This window comes from Syngnathus acus, chromosome 17 (genome assembly GCF_901709675.1).
Source record: "Syngnathus acus chromosome 17, fSynAcu1.2, whole genome shotgun sequence".
Lineage (NCBI taxonomy): Eukaryota > Metazoa > Chordata > Actinopteri > Syngnathiformes > Syngnathidae > Syngnathus > Syngnathus acus.
Genome location: NC_051102.1, coordinates 2,384,082 through 2,401,008, shown reverse-complemented (window position 1 = coordinate 2,401,008; position 16,927 = coordinate 2,384,082). Strand labels below are relative to the sequence as shown.

Sequence of the window (16,927 nt, the reverse complement as noted above, 5' to 3'; positions counted from 1 at the left end):
TCTGGTGTGAACACATCATTAATGAAGGTTGGGCATGCAGAACTTGCCCAATTTTTGCAGGTGAATCTCATCGTTGGTGTTTGTGAGCCTCACATTTCCCCCGTCAGTGGTTACTCGGGGGATTGTTGAGCAGACGCCCATCCGCTGATCTATCCTTGGTGACAATCATTCCCCATCCATGCCTGCCTCGTTTCTCCTCCCCCTGAGAAACAACAAGACACTTGAGCTATGCGTGTGCAAGGGGGGGAGAAGTCACAACAGCTTGAGGAGCGACTGGCGCGCTCCAGTTTCACTCTGACAGGCGGAGCGCAGCGTCGCGCTTTTTACGCACCGCCAACACCACCGCGGGCCATTCGAGGAACACTTTGCTTCGCTTTACTTCACAGCGCGCGCTTCACTCTCACGGAGCTGTAGAGACGCTCAGCATTGGGAACATACCTGAGAGAAGCCTTTTAAATCTCCCTCAACGCATCTGGCGGCCGGATTGCTTGTGACTTTTTGGTAGCTTTTTTTTTTTTTTTTTTTAAATTAACTCCCCCAAATAGAATTTGAAGAACGGTCTCTTTGAAGACGAAGAAAGTTTTGCATATGTTGTGAGACTTTCTCCCCTTCCACGCTGATTGAAGGCAGGACTGAACAGGTTAGTGGGAGCTGTGAAGGAGAAAAACTGGCTTCATCACATGAAACATGCTTGTTGGATGTGAGTCAGCACCAGAAGGAAATTGAGGACAAATATTTAGTACATGTCTGAGTGTAAAGCGTGTCTGTGTATGTGTCCTCCAGGTTGTAACTTTATTTCCGTCAACGCAAACAAACTGCAATTACATTTAATGTAGGCTTCGCGCAGCAAGCATGCTGTGTTGTTAAGTTTATTCTTCGCCCATCTGGCCTCGTATCCCAAATTATAGTGCGTAACTCTTGCGATAACTGCTCTACCTTTTCCGTATTATGCTTGTTTACATCGTCATGATTTTTCTTTTTTTTTTTTAGAAGATCTATGTCTCTAAATCAAAATATATGATATGGTCGTTCAAAGAGTGAGTAAACTGCATGTCACAAATAGCAATATAGGGTAATTCATGTTCTGCCGTCTCTGTTGATTCTGCTCTAATGCCCATAGGTCATTATTCGTACTAACAACAAAGCTAATGATCTTGCAAGACTTTAGAACTGTATAGTGCCCCCCCTCCCATTTATCATAAGGATACATCCCAGACCCTTTCCGTGATAGGCGAAGACTATGAGCACTTTTAATGTAATTTAACCCATCCCGCATGCTTTGAACATATTTAAACTCATTAAAACACACTTAAGTTTGTTAATACAAACTTCTCATGATCTCATAATCAAGATATGGAAAACTATCGTATATCACTGAAAAAAATGGCCTGTACATTTCTCCAAATGAGAAAGCAGCTGCATATTAGTCTGAGGTGTGAACTTGACACATACGGCAAAATGCAATTCAAAATATTTACCACCAAAAATTCCGCCCAAATCATATGATAACGAAAGTCTAATGTAAAAGTAATATTATAAATCTTCACGCATGGAACAGCAAGGCAAACAATTGACAGATACAGATGTCATGTTTTCAGTCAAGCATGATATTAAAAAGCACTTGTCAAGTATTTTCAGATTTATGTTAAGTATGACTGCCGCAGACTGCTAATCACAGCAAATCATTTGTTCTGAATGACACTGCTCTCCAAACAAGCTGTGATACACTTTTAAGTTCTCGTTTGGCTGTTGACACCTTCTCTGCTCTTGTCCAGGGGTGGCTGAGATTGCGCAAGGCTTTGAGTGGCGGGGGGAAGCCGAGGCAGGAGTCCAGCCACAGAAAGAGGTCCTGGTGGGGGGGAAGAGGAGGAGGAGGTGCCTCCAGCCTGTCCCCTGCACGCAGATGGATTCTTCATGTTTGCTGAAGAGGAGACAGTCAGCTCGGAGCTCCTGCACGCTGTGACCACAAGGCGCTAAAACATGACACGGTGCCGTGGATGGAGAAGTCCATTATTGACCCGGCGGGGGGCGGGCACTCTTCTTGACCTGCCGCGTGCGCACCTCTGCGTGTCATCCGGTAAGTCACAGCGTTACATTAGGTGTCAGCATGTTGCCACGGTGATTCGATGACAGCCTTCCTGATGACCAGGAGCTGTTTTTCAGTTTTCTTGCCGCTGCTGAGAGCTGTCATTTGTCATCGTGTGTTTGCTGTGACAACACTGGCTCATGTTGGATGGCTTTTTCATACTGTGTTGCTTTCACCTGCCAGCTGGTTCGCTCCGCGCAGGGTGGGTCAATGTAACCTGGAGTCAACATTCACGGGGCTGAATTTAGGGTTTATTTGAAAGTCTGTGTGAAAGGTGAAGCAGAGGCGGGGGATACTGAAAGTGTTTGTGAAGTTTAGACTGTTGGGACGGCTTAAGACGGACTGTGGCTGTCAAGGCGTCTTCCAGGGGAGCTCTCATTTATTGGCTGAAAGCCTGCATACTATCCAATGAGAAGTATTGCTGGTCTTTCAAACGGATTGTGCTGGTTTTAGTTTGACTGCATGGTGATTCTCAAAGTGCGTTGGGTTGCTTGGTTTACGACAGTGGTATAAGCTGGGAGAACCGACTGCCAAGAAAATAAGAATAATTGAGGTCGACTTGCTGTGTATTTATTTTTTATTTTTTATTTTTTATTTTTTATTTTTCATTTATTTATTTATTTATTTATTTATTTATTTATGTATTAATTAATTAATTTATTTATTTATTTATTTATTTCATAGTAAATAAAAAAAACTGCTACAATGAAAACTTGTGTCTTTAATTTCACAACACTTAACTGGACTGTTAGACTGGTTTGAAACTCAAAGACTTGTGGCTTGATATTAGGAATGAAAGGACTAATATGTTTTTTTATGGGATAACAACAATATGATATGATAGTGTTGCTTTCTTTCTCATTTCTTGCAAACACGCACGCATACGCACGGAGCAGCAGACTGTCCAGAGTGGGGATCAGGCGCAGTTGAAGTGTCTTAATCTTGATGAGTTTTGACAGAGCAGAATTCACTGAAGTGTGGCTTCATTCTCACATGAAACTGTTTTGATCGTGTCGGCTTCCTGAGCTGCTGGCTGTGGGCCCAACTTGACCCTTTCTTTTCATTTCAAACCTCTGGGGATGTGTTTTGTTCTCTCTGTCTCTCCCACACCTCGATTTCCTTATGCGGAATGACGTTTGTGTTTTCTGTGTCATTTGTCAAGATTTGGCCTTCAGAATGAAGAAAAAAAAGCACCTGGCTGACTCAGTTTAGTGACTGACTCAGTGACCCACTGACTCACACTCATGTGCATGCAATGTGTCATGCCTGAGGAACATAAATGAGGCTCAGCGTGAGGGCGTCCACACTCGTATTCTACTTGTTGTCCTCCCCATTTTGCCGTAAGTTGGGATATGTGACCCGTCTCCAGCATGCGTCCTCTAATAGGCCGTCACGTTTTGTAACTGAAACACCGCAAAATCAACTGAGCGACGACTCGCTCTGACTTGTCACACTCGGCCGTCACGCTGGCACAGCTTTCACTTCCTGCAGTCAAAGGTCACGGGGTCGCCGGCCCCGCTGAGGGCCAGCTATAACCAGCCAGCGTGCTTCTAGGTGACGTGTCATCTGCTTTGTTTTAACTAGCGTGAGGTTTTACGAGACTTTTGCTACGTGTTGTGCTCGTTGCAATTAAAATGACAAAATGACGTAGCATTATTGCTTCTCGTTTCTTAGAAAGAGCCTTGTAAACTGTATTTGGGTTTGTTTATTACATCTCATCCGCAACACGGGAGACACGATTCGGGGACCTCAGAAATGTGTGGCGCTATGCAGCCGTAGAAGGCTTCTTTCAGTTCTTTCGATTCTCACAATGACTTCAAGAAAGCAACCTCTCGAGTTGCAAAATCTGGGGAACCAGACTGAAATGGAAGTCAAAGTCAATTATATGAGCACCTTATTAAATATTATTACATGCGCCCATGGCCAAGATGTGATGTATTTCTACAGACAGGTGCGGCTAACAGAGTCCGCTGGTGGGAATTTTTGCACAGCCACTATAAATGTCTGGAATTTCCTTGAGTTTTGCATGTAAGATTTATACCAGCAGTGGTCGTTTGAGTTTCAGAAATTGCAAGAGCCTCTTGCAAACTTGCCAACATTTCCTGTCAGCCAGTTACTCAAATAACTAAGACATCCATTTTGCTCTACCACTTGGCCTCATTAAGATGGCCGATGACTTGTTGCCAGTTCCAGCTGACTTTGGGCAAGAGTTGTAGTCTAATATTCTGTTACTGGACTTCATCTAGTAGGGCTCGCTGCTGCTGTGCGGTAATAAATTATTTAATTTCATTCCTTTATTTATGTCAGTGACGTATAGTGTCAGACACAACAGTCTTCCACAAGATTTCTTTTTGTTTGGTGGTGTCCCGTGGTATTTTTGGAATGTAAAATAAAAGCCAAGACTGGAGCGCTGGGTTAGAGCGTGATCATTTTGACTTATGTGGTTGGTTCACAATGTTTGGCTTCCACTTTTGATGCCATGCTTGACACCCAGTGTTGCCATTTTGAAAAAGTTACTGTTGACTAGTAAGTAAAAATCCCAACAGTTTTGAGGTTCAAACCTTGGCTGTGAGAAATCGGAAAAAAAAAACCGGAACCCCGCCAAATTTTAAAAATGTAGTCCTCCAACATTGACAAACTTCAGAAGCACACTTTGCTAATAACCTTGATGAAATCAAATATACATCCATTAAAATGATGGACGGTCTTTGGGGCTATAATGAGATAGCTGCATGCTCAGTGCGCTGAGAGATTGATTACGCAACGCGGAGTGCCACAGGGCAACTTCAATCTGGAAATGCTTAAAGTTCGCAGCCCGCCACAATGATGACTTCAGGGCAAATTGAAGGAGGCGTGATCTGACAAAAAGGAATTTCAATTTTTTCAATGGATTCCTTGCTTCCCAAGCTGCTGCTGTTGTTGTTGTTGTTCGGAGAGCTCGCCTTTTGTCGCGCGAGACAATCTTGACTAAGAATGCAGAGGAAAATTATTCCCCTTCTCCCAAGCTCTGATCTGGGGTTGTTTAGTTGTTGTGGACCTCTTTGACTTCTTCAAGTTCAAACAGCTTCAATAATTTCAAGCAAGGCAGCAGTTAATCTTTTTGGAACATGAAATGAACTTCTGTCTTTATCGTAAGATCTCCTCCCTTCCAACCGTTCCTGAAAATAGTGAAGAATGTTAACTCAAGTGTTTTTCTTTTTTATGCATACAATAAGCTGAATTCTGGTGAAATTAGCTGGGCTCGTTCATTAATCATAGCGTTTGCGGGCCGCTTTGAACCATCAGGCCAGGTCATTAGAGCCAGCCCGTCTGGGGCGCGAGCGGGCGACGCGGAAACACTTTGGAAACTTCTGGTTCGCCCAGACACAAGACACACTCATAATGATCGCAGTGTGTGTGTATGCTTGTATGTGTGTTACTTTTCTCAATGTGGGTTTCGTTTAGAGAAATAACAAGAGCACAAAAAGGACAAAGGGACTCGGCAGTATTTTTTGGACAATAAGTTGCTACTTTTTGTACAAGCTTTGAACCCTGCGGCTTATAGTCCAGTACGGCTTATCTATGGGTTTTTCATGATTTTTATGATATTGTATGATTTGTGCATATTCTCTTATATATGGAAATTAAACATTAACACACCTGCGGTTTATAGTCCAGTGTGGCTTATATATGAACAAAACGTTTTTTTTCTCGAATCTTATCTGGTACGTCTTATTTTATAATCCAGGTAGCTCTTCAAAAAACATAAAACACATGCTTTCATTTTCCATATATTAGGGGGGTGCAGAGACAATCTGATACGTATCTCGATATACAGTATTTTAAAAGGGAACGTTCTTATTTGGTCCATTTTTTTTTAAGCTTGATATTTGCAGATTTTTGGTGGGTCTGAAATGCATACACTGCAAAAACGTTTTTTTTTTCTGTTATAAAGATGTAAACTCATAAGACCAAGTGATGCCGGCTGAGTTGCAAGTGTGTTTTCTGTCTTTTCTCTCCCTCTTGGCCTGGTCTTGATGCCTTTAAAGCACCCCCCCTCTTCACGAGCACCGGAAAGAGGAAATCTTTCTCTCTGATCATCTCTCCCACACGTCCACAATGTGTTCCCATTTAAGGTGAGGATCAGCCAAGCGCACTCTGTGTGGCTTCCTTTTAAAAGCAACTCAATCAGGCAGGAATTCAGGTTATTGGGGTCAGGGACGCGGCAAAGCTGCCTCCTTGAGACACGGAGAAGACAATGTCGAAGAGACACGTTTGTCATGTCGGGAGGACGTTTTCACCTCATGGGAAAACGCATCCCGTCTATTTTATCTCATGCGTCGCACAACCGATCCAAGTCTGCATGTGTTGAAATGACTGTGTTGAAGACTAATGATTTTTTTCCCCTCTTCAACAAACTCTAATTTTCTGTACCATAGCGCAGATGTTGAAAAAAACAACAACAAGCCAACGTAAGAAATCTAAACTGTTTTCAATTGTAGAATCTAAAATTAAAAAGTCATCATCAAACACTTGTCAAGTACAGACACCTGAAAAATCTTCCAAAGTATTTGTATCCAACTACTTCCCACCGCTGATAATTAGCGCTAACGGCATACTAGCGTAACTTTCCAGTGACCCTGCAAGCTTAATCTTGTAGAAGCGGTTGCCATGTAGGAAGTTTCAGCTGATGTGGAAAATCCAACAGCAGTCATTAGAATTCCTTAGTGTACGAAGAGCTCTCCTCACTTGGCACTTTATTCTACCGCTTCAACTTTCATTCCTTTCACTACAAAATACATTGTGCTCACTTGTTGCCAACTACAAGTGTGACTGATAAGGCAGCAATCACTGCTTTCAAACAAAGTCGTCGGAACTTTTATACGTCATGCAGGATTCTACGAGACAATTTGATTTCTCAATTGTTAATTAATGCTGATAATTGATTTTAATCCAAATAAATGTAAACATAGCCCACTGACACTGAGGGGGTTAACGCTCCAATGATTGGATCGAGACTAAAAAAAAAAAATAGAAAATCCTTCCCCCCTGCTATAAACTACCACAACTGCAATAAATGTTCAGGTTTTGAGAGATGCCTGGCAGCATTGGATGCTACATACCAGCAATGATGACAGGGTGCAGCATGGAATGTATGGTGAAAAAAAATAGACTGCAGCTTATGCATAAAAGGGAGCCCGAAACAAAAAGAGACAATACAGTGACAAAATGATTTTTTTTTTGTATGAGCTGTTTAGAGATGACAGAAAATCAAACATTAGCCACAAAGCAAGAGCAAAGAATTCAGAGGCTACTCAAGAAGATACACATCAGGCTGTTGGGATTTACCCAAAACTACTGAGTTGGGTCTTTGAAATGATCTCAGTTTTATGGACTGATGAGACAAAGATTAACCTTCACCAAAGTGATGAAAAGCTTTGAGAGGGAAAGTATGTGCACAAGCTCATGTGTGATATTCAGTGGAGGTGATTGCTTCTTCCGGGACGGATTCATTAATCTTCATTCATGTGACACGGGATGGCAGCAGCGAGAGACCTGCAAAAAACATTTTGTCTGATAATTTAATAACTAAACTGATTTGGAAATCTTTCATCATGCGTTAAGATAATGGACCAAAACAAACAAGCGTGTAGTTCAATTGGGGCAGAAATTGGAAGGTAAATCCCAGTTATCATAACATCAATATTTTTTTTCCGCAAAAAGTCATCGTTTGCAGCTCCAGCTTCCAAAGCGTTGTACTCCTCATTCATCGCCACAAACGAACCATTAGCCATTCTGCTCTCTGGAGCACGTTGGTGGGGAGGGAAGGCGGCAGGAAACCACTAATCACTCACTCAGGTTCCTCATCAGGCACCCAATATGTTTTCCCTAATTGGGACTTCTAATTAAGTCCAGGTTGTATTGTCGGACTTGAGGCCAAGCTGCGAATGTGTTCTGGTTCTCCTAAATCTGCCACTAGTTAACTACAAGTATTCATAAGCCAGTAATCACGTAGATAATCACCACAGTGTGACATAAAATGCATCTTAAAACGCTGCAATAAATATTTTGATGACTCCACAGAGAATTATGAGCCCTTCCTCAGCTCTGCAAAGTGTTTACCACTCTTAATGTTTTTGTTTTACGGCATGCAATTTCAGGCGGCCATTTTTAAAATCTGCTGTTCACAAGCTCTGCTAAGTGAGCCAGATGTTTTCCCAGAGTTGAAAAACAGAATTATAAAAGGCGAGTAAGCAGGTGGTCAGAAACAACTCAAAATAAATCCCTGGATGCATGAATGAGCAGCTGACGTTAGCCATGTCACCCAACTGCTCCCAAGCACGACAATAAATCTTTCCGTACAGCTTTCTGTACCAGACCTCCACCGAGGCCGAGAAACAATACAGTGCGACTACGAGGTCAAACGCAATCCGCTGTGGGACGCTGGTCAACATTCTTACTATGACGAATGACAAAGACAAAATGAAAACGTTTCCTAATCGTTCTTTTTTTTTTTTTTTTTTTAAAAACCAAGGCATGTATTTTACATGAGAAAAGTCTCACGGCACACCACCTAAAAAATGTCACAAAAAGCATACAGTGTGCAACAATGCCTGTGGATACAATTTACCCGACTTAGGTTAACTACACTTCGATCCACTTAGAACAGCTAAACAACTGTCTAAAGAAACGGATTAAGGCCGTGTCCATTCATTTCAATGGGGTGAGATGCTTTGCCATAGTATTTTGAGGTACCATTGAACCCGTACAAAAAATATCATTCTTACTGCATGTGCTTAACTTGGCTGCAGTAATTATATGTGAATATAGTCTGACTGCAAGACTTTTCGAATTTGCAAAGATATTGGAATCGAACGCCGTCAGATTCACTTTGGAGCCACTTGCACCCTCGATGGCTTGTGACACATTATTCCTCACATCTCAGCAACTCAGCACACTTTCCCTCCACATATGTTGTACCCCCCAACTCGACCCCCCTGCACCTCTCCAAAAGAATGAGATGTTGTTAGTGGCTTAATAAAATCTCCAGGTGGGAGAAGTGCAGAGTGGGGAGTGGGACCTGGGGGGTCACACAGAAAGATAGCCCTCCACTCCTCACCATCCTCCTCCAGGCTTGCTGGTGTCCGCACCTCTGATTACCTTGCGCCCCCCTGCCCCGGTGTGTGAGAGAAATTGGCAGAGACACAATGTGGGTGTTTTTTTTTTTTTTTTTTTTTTTGAGTGGGCTGCACATGTCCTTTTCTGCATGGGACCTACTATCTGTTTCTCATTTGAGCACAGCCCTTTGTGCTTTTCAAGCAGTGACAGAACTGAGTGGAAAGTGGCACTAACGAGCAATTACATCCCGTCTGCCCGCTCGGGATTATGGGATTACAGTCTGACCGGCCTTCAGTCTGCATTCGCAATTTGACATTCCCTTTGCTACCCCGATTTCATTTTATCTCTCCTCTCATTCAGAGCTTCAATTAGCTTTTTTGCCCATTCCCGCTACCCCTGGACAATAAGCTATTCTCTCGTTTTAATTCTCCTTATCATACGATTACCCCCAACGAAATTATCTTTTTTTTCTTTCGCAATATTGAACTTTGCATAGTTGAAGAATACATTTAATATGGAATTTACAGCACTGGCAAAAAATCTAAGGATGTTAATGACTTTTTTTAAACAGGATTATGGAGAAAAAAAGTAATATATAGACAAGGCGAGGAAAAAAAAGATTCTCTAGTTTTAATTCTCCTTATCATACAATTACCTCCTAACACAATTACAGCGTTATCTTTTTTTCCTCCAGAGAGTAAAAGTGTGACCATTTTGTAGACTGAAAATGAAGTGAATATGTAATGTACTGTACCATGAAAATTTAAGGCCAACTCTTGCTTTGTTGTTTAGAGTCCCTATTAAGTGAGAATAAATTAGCTTGTAAATTTGTTATTTGTTAACTGCCAAGTTTGAATGATGACAAAAATCACCTGCAAAGATGTTCACCACGTTCCCCAAAAACCAGGAAAACTGAAATGGTAAATGACCGCTGATAATATATCTGACCAATTCTATCAATGCGCAAAAGGTATTCTTTCTTCATCCTTCATTCTTCATTGGATTCAACCTCTTCAAATCAAAACAATTTCTCCACATTTGGCAGGTTGAGATGTTTTGATTTTCGTGTTGACCTCACAAATTGTGTGTGGATTTTTGTTGAGGCTGTAACCCCGTCAGTTCATCGGGTGCTTGTGAAAAAAATCAATAGTGATTCAGTCAATTTGACACATAATGAAAGAGGAGTGATGTATGTTTTTTTCAAGAATAAACATTTATAAAACATTTATAACCACTGGTTAAATCAACTGATCCAGATAATAATTCATAAATATTGAAATAAATAAGGAGGCACTTGGCATATAGCATCATGATCGGATCTAAATCGAAAACAATGCAGCTATTCTACAATGTTGCAAAGCTGTTGAGCATATTTTTAGGGACCCCCCTTGCCACGGATGGTTGGGTGTCTGGTAGTGATCAGGCAGCTCTCCCGGTGTTCTGCCTCTCCCACATCTCCTCTTACACTGCAGGTGTGTTTTATTGAGCCAGCAGTGATTTACTGTACTGTTGCAATCAGGCACCGTGTTAGTGACAGGTTAACCCTGGAGGTCATTTTGCGTTCGTGTACGCTGCAGACAGCGTTATTTTGGCCCTAATAAAGGGTCATTATGAGAGAAGGTCGGTGAAACAAGAGAGATGCTGGTGCTGTTTTTTTTTTTTTTTAAACAAGGTGAGAGGTTTCTAGAGAGTGTCGGCAAGCGGCCAGCTCCAAACCTGTAACAGTATACAGTAGGCACCCACATCCTTAATCACAAGCACATTCTCTCATTCATTCCAAATCCAGCTGGTAGAAATTGCATTAATGATTATGACAAGCAAATGATTTAGGGGGTCACATTTTAATCTTCTTGACTTGTTGATCATCAAACATTTGAGAGTGTACACACAAATGGAAGTGGAACGGCCTTCATAGTGTCCATAAAATGAAAGGGAATGTTTTTCAGATGATTTACATGCTGCTTCAAATTTATGTTGATGTTAATGTTTATGTTAAATGTTAATAGGGAGAATTTAAGAGAACTAGAGAATCAGTTTCAATAGTTGGACTCCCATCATAGGAATTCCGTAGCATGCGTTCCAAAGAGAAGCATGGCTCAATATGATATATACACAATGTTATGCATTCTGAACTATGATTTTTTTTATTCAACGTTTTTTGGCTGCAATATTACAAATGACCAATTACGTGTTCCTGTGTAAAAATTCCGATTTTTAAACCCTACTTCAACATGATGGATGGATGGATGGATGGATGGATGGATGGATGGATGGATGGATGGATGGATGGATGGATGGATGGATGGATGGATGGATGGACGGACGGGCGGACGGACGGGCGGACGGACAGACAGACAGACGAATGGGTGGGGTTGGGTGGGCAGGGTGGATGGATGGATGGATGGATGGATGGATGGATGGATGGATGGATGGATGGACGGGCGGACGGACGGACGGACGGACGGACAGACAGACAGACGAATGGGTGGGGTTGGGTGGGCAGGGTGGATGGATGGATGGATGGATGGATGGATGGATGGATGGATGGATGGATGGATGGATGGATGGATGGATGGATGGATGGATGGATGGATGGATGGATGGATGGATGGATGGATGATATTGAGCTGCAATCGTTCGAGTTTAATCTGGATATCAAGGATAATGACTAATCGCTCAAGCGGTTTTCCATCCTCTCTCCTCAACGCATCCCTGGAAGGGCTGCAGGCGTTGGGCTGTAAACAGCTCCGGAGTGCCAGGGAGAAATGAACCAGCAGACGGGCCCCCATCTAAAGGAGGCTAAGCACTCCCAGCTGCGGTATTAGCAACTCTGAATGGGACTCGACCCGAAAATGAAGGCCTGCTCGCTAGTGACCCCTCACAACCATCCCGTCTTTTAACCCTTTTAATACTATTCGGGCCCAATTTGACCCCGTTTTGACATTTGACAGCAATAAAAATACCATTAATGTTTTCACCCTGAAATTTGATGACTTGTTCTAAAGTGACCCAAAATACATCAAAATGTAAAACATTTTTAAACGTCATTCTGTGAAAAATCCAAATTGTTCACGGGGGAGTTCAAAAGAGTCCGGAGAACTGTCTATGTTCCCACCACATTTGCAGAAACATACACCTGTTGGGCTTTGAAGGGTCACAGGGGGACTCGAGAAACTGTAAAAGAGTCCGAGTCATCTATATGTTTATTTTTATAGGGCAGTGGGGATTGTGTCCACGGGGGAATTTGAAACTGTCCCAAGAACTGGTTTTGTTCCCACCGTATTTGTACAGGTTCCCACAGAAACGTGCACCTGTTAGTCTTTGAAGTGTCACAGGGGGGATTTTGAAACAGCAAAAGAACAGCGCAGGAACAGGAGTCATATAGAGGTCAGAGGGTACCTTGTTTGAAGAAAGTACCTGCCATGTAGAAAGAGATCACGAAATAGAAAAATATAATATAGAATAGTACGGAACAGTGATTCTTCAAGCGTAGAAGGTGCTCCCTCTAATGGTTTGAGAAAGAATCACTCAATTAAAGGTTCAAAATGGGCTAAACGTTACAGTGGATTCAAAATTTTTTGAATCCAGTACAGTACATTTGTTATTTCAGTTGTATTTATCTTTTAAGTGTAATAAATGCAAACTTTTTGTTTTTAAACCTGGTGTAAAAAAGTTTGAGAATTACAATTCATGGGAGTATGAGGATGAGGATAGCAATGTTAAGAGCAAGGAGTCTGCATAGTTTGGTTTTAGGTTGCAGCCGTGGTGTGTTCGCTGTCTATGTGAATTATAACCGCCATGTTCCTCCCTGTCTTTTTTTTTGTCCTTGAACCAAACCCTCCTTGTTGTTGCGATGATGAAAACCAAACAGGATTGAATTAATTTGAAAATGACCAAAGTTGGACGGTGTTGCTTTTCCACGTGAGTGTCCAGAATGCTGGGACTCGGGAATAAATATTACTGGTACACATGATGTCAGTGAATGTAGCAAAGACAATGAATACCCAGGATATTTTATTATTGTCATGGTGCAGGTCCCATTTCAACAGCTTGAACACAGTGTGGCCCGAAATTCCTCCGCCATGTTTAGGGCTCTGTACAATTGCACTAAAAAGAGTTGTGAATGACTTGTCAACCTCTGACCTTGACCTTAACACCAATAGTGTCACGCACAAGACAGATGAACGAGGTGGACCTCCCCCGACACTTGATGCGCTGACCTCCTCTGACATTTTGGGAGAGAAGGGGGCAACAAAGGAACCCGATGACCCCATGTTACGGGCGGGTGGCGGGTTGGATCCTCCACGCCGCACGTACTATATATAAACATCTGCATCCGTGACACCTCTTATCACCTGTCCTGCATGTCTGGGGCTTTTTGGGCCGGGACCTCCATGAAGCGGTGTCGGCTCGGGAATAACTTGTGAAGAATGCTTTTGACAAGTATATCGCAGATGTTGCCTTTTGTTTGCGTGGATGTATGAAGCGACAAGCCAACACTAGCTGGAAGCAAACACTGGTTCTTTAAGGAGGAACAAAGACGATGTCCTCGGGCAGGGAGGACGTGGTTTATTTGACACGTCGCCTTTTTCAGGGGGGTTGTTTTGTATTTATTTATTTTTTTTACAATATCAGAAGCATTGTGTAAAATCATCTTATCGCCCGCATGTTGTGCTTTTAGTTTATGTTACCGTTTTGAAAGGAGAAGAAAAGTTAACAGAGTGAAGCCTTGTTCTCACATTCCTCTTTTTCTTATTGCATCCAGGTGGGACTCGATGGAGGAATCGGAGGAAGGAGAGACCAGAGACGACCTCTGTGATGTTGGCGGAGGTGAGTCGGCTATGGACGCCATTGCTTAAGCCAAGGCTAAGGCTGAGTGATTACAGAAAAAATGGGAGAGCTCCTTTCACGAGTCTTCTGTCTCTCGTACTCCCGTAGGTGCTGCTGTGGGTGCTCCTGTTTCTGTTGCCTCTGGTTGATGGAACTCGCGTTAAAGCCGATGCCGGCGTGGACTCGGGTCACATGGCGAGCCTGCTGGGTGACCAGGAGGAGCGACAACTTCCCGTCCTGCCAGAGGTGATGGAGGACGAGGAGCAGGAAGTCGATAACTACCCGTACTCTCCTTGGCATCTTCTGTATGGTAATAAAAAAATGCCAACCAAACGGCAAAATCGGCAACACTGGCTGTGCTTTTTGTAAACTACTTGTTTATGACTGAATATTGAATTTATGAAGCACACATCTTGTTCAAGCTGTACTTTTGTCCTTTTCAGAGCCCTCTGTTGTTGATGAAGCGGACGACCATCCGAGCGCTCGCTGGGTCGGCCGCACAGCGCGTTCCTCGGACCCCTCCGACCCTCAACTGAAAGGCTCGCCTAAGAAAAAGAAGAAGAGGAAGAAGAAAGAAAAGGACGACGTTGAGGACGCGGGGAAGGGGGACGGAAAAGGCCGAGGTAAACACAAGAAGCCCAAGCAAAGCAGCAGGGACTGCCACGTGGAGAAGCGAGAGATGAAAGTCCGTGATCTGGGACTGGGCTTCGACTCGGACGAGATCGTCCTCTTCAAGTTTTGCGTGGGCACCTGCCAGTCTTCCAGGACTAACTACGACCTGGCGCTGAAAACCTTACTGCAGAACAACTCGCTCCCGCGACGCACCGCCCGCAAAGTCAGCAACCACCCTTGCTGCCGACCCGAGCGCTACGAGCCCGTGTCCTTCATGGACGCGCAGACTACGTGGAGGACCATCCAGTCCTTATCTGCCGCCAGCTGCATTTGTATGGGCTGAAGTGACTGAACACATGGGAGGAGTTTAAAAAATACACCAAAGACTGATAAAACAGGACGTGATGGAAGCCACTTCCTGTTTGTTTTTGCCTGTCGTGGAGGACAAGGTCTGGGTGTGGCACATTACTAGGTCAGTGTTTCCCAACCTTTATTGAGCCAAGACACTTTTTTAAAAATAAAATGTCACAAAAAGTGGATACATAACAATTCTACCTTCTGCCGTCAGAGCCTGTCACTATATGTTGCTGGCATAAATAGATGAACAAAGATACATTAGTCATCATGAATGAAAAATTCAAATTTGGATCGTTTTCCACGGCACTCACAGAACACTGGTTGGGAATCACTGGACTAGGGGGCAAAGGTCACTATCAGAGCCAAGGTGGAGGCTTCAGAAAGCAGCTTGAGCTTTTATTCAATCTTCTTGTCATCCAGGTAAAGGTCCATGTACAAGTGCACTATTTCTATAAACTTTGATAACATTTTAACAACAAAAATCATCATTTGCTTATGTGAAAATTAGCTTCCCTACATTTTCAGCAAAGAAATCAGAGTTAAAAGAACTAATTGTCCCAACTTCAAGTCATAAGTAAAATCAACTCCGCAAAATGTTTTTGAGCAAATTGCTTTGTTATGCTAACTAAAATTGTTGCGCAAAATGATAATATTTCATATATTTTAAAGTTGTCCCAACTTAAATTACTGATTTAGACCCCCCAAAAATTGGATATTTTACATTGCACTAGTGCGCAGATTTCTTTTTTTTTTTTTAACCACTGAGTACAAAGAGCATTCTAGTACATGGACCTAAAACTCAAATAAATGCTCCAAATACTTTCCCCAGGAAGGCCGTGATGAAGCCAGAATATGGATTTCTTGTTACGAACCAACACTTTTCCTCAAGCCACGTATTTTGCAGACTCACAGGATGGACATTGTGAACGTGACTGCTTTGATTTTGAACATACGTGATTCCCCAAAGTCTGAGACTCAAGCGACAGTACGAGCACCGACCGAGTGTTTATCTTTTAAAAAAAAACAAGGTGACAGACGGAGGTGAAATGTTCAATATTTACTACTCACAGAGATGTCAGCTCTTCCCAGAAGTTCAATAACAAGTAAATGGGTTCAACGTTCAAGTGAGCTCAGCCGAATGGATGCCATGCATCTTCACGTATTACTGTATAAAAGTAAAATATATTTATTTCTGATAAATTATTTATTTATTATAGCTTCGTATGAGAGCTGTTTTATTCCACTATGTATTGAAGATGTATCTATTTATTGCCAAAAGTCAGATTTCATATTATCTCTGCTCCCGCATTTCACAATGTACATAGTACTTCATAAAGGTGCTGTATCTCTTTTCAGAGTAGTCCAACTCCTCACAAAAGACGTCAGACCTTGTAGCTGATGCAAGCAAGGGCTCACCTCTGGATTTGTTTTTGTGAAAACAACAGCTTGATAAAAACTTCACCACAAACGGACGTCCAGTGGAATGACATTGTGTGCATAATAAATACCCTTGCATAAAAGTACCTCACATACTTGAGCCTGATGATTGTTTGACCTCAACAGTCCATGTCTCTGTGGGTCATTGGATATTTCCTTTGGAAGCAGATATTAAAAATAAAAAAACGACTGGTTATTTGATTTTTCTTTTAAAATAAAGACACCAAAATTGAAATACAGCTTGATTTTCTAGTTTGTGGCTTGAACGAGAAAGGAAAAATCGAACAAATGTTTGTTTTTGTTTTTTATTTCTCCAACAAAAACAGAATAGAGCACGTTTGGGGGTGGGTAACTAACATTTACTCGTGCTGAAAAGGGCCACACAGCCGCCATCTTGCAGCACCAGTGAATTGAGTGCGCTTGATGACACACCTGTGTCCTATTCACTGCAGTCGTGACATCACGTACAGCGATCTCTTCTTTTGCTTGTTGATCGTTGCTTATCAT

General features: G+C 42.5%; 1 protein-coding gene across 1 annotated transcript; it reads left to right on the top strand.

The window, feature by feature from the left end:
* The first annotated feature begins 481 nt into the window (after window positions 1-481).
* On the top strand, window positions 482-16,503 carry LOC119136727 (artemin). Its single transcript, XM_037275430.1, has 5 exons — window positions 482-640; window positions 1,776-2,077; window positions 13,950-14,014; window positions 14,123-14,324; window positions 14,458-16,503. The coding sequence occupies exons 2-5, from the start codon at window positions 1,981-1,983 to the stop codon at window positions 14,967-14,969; spliced, it is 876 nt and encodes a 291-aa protein (XP_037131325.1). The 5' UTR covers window positions 482-640; window positions 1,776-1,980; the 3' UTR covers window positions 14,970-16,503.
* Window positions 16,504-16,927: the final 424 nt, after the last annotated feature.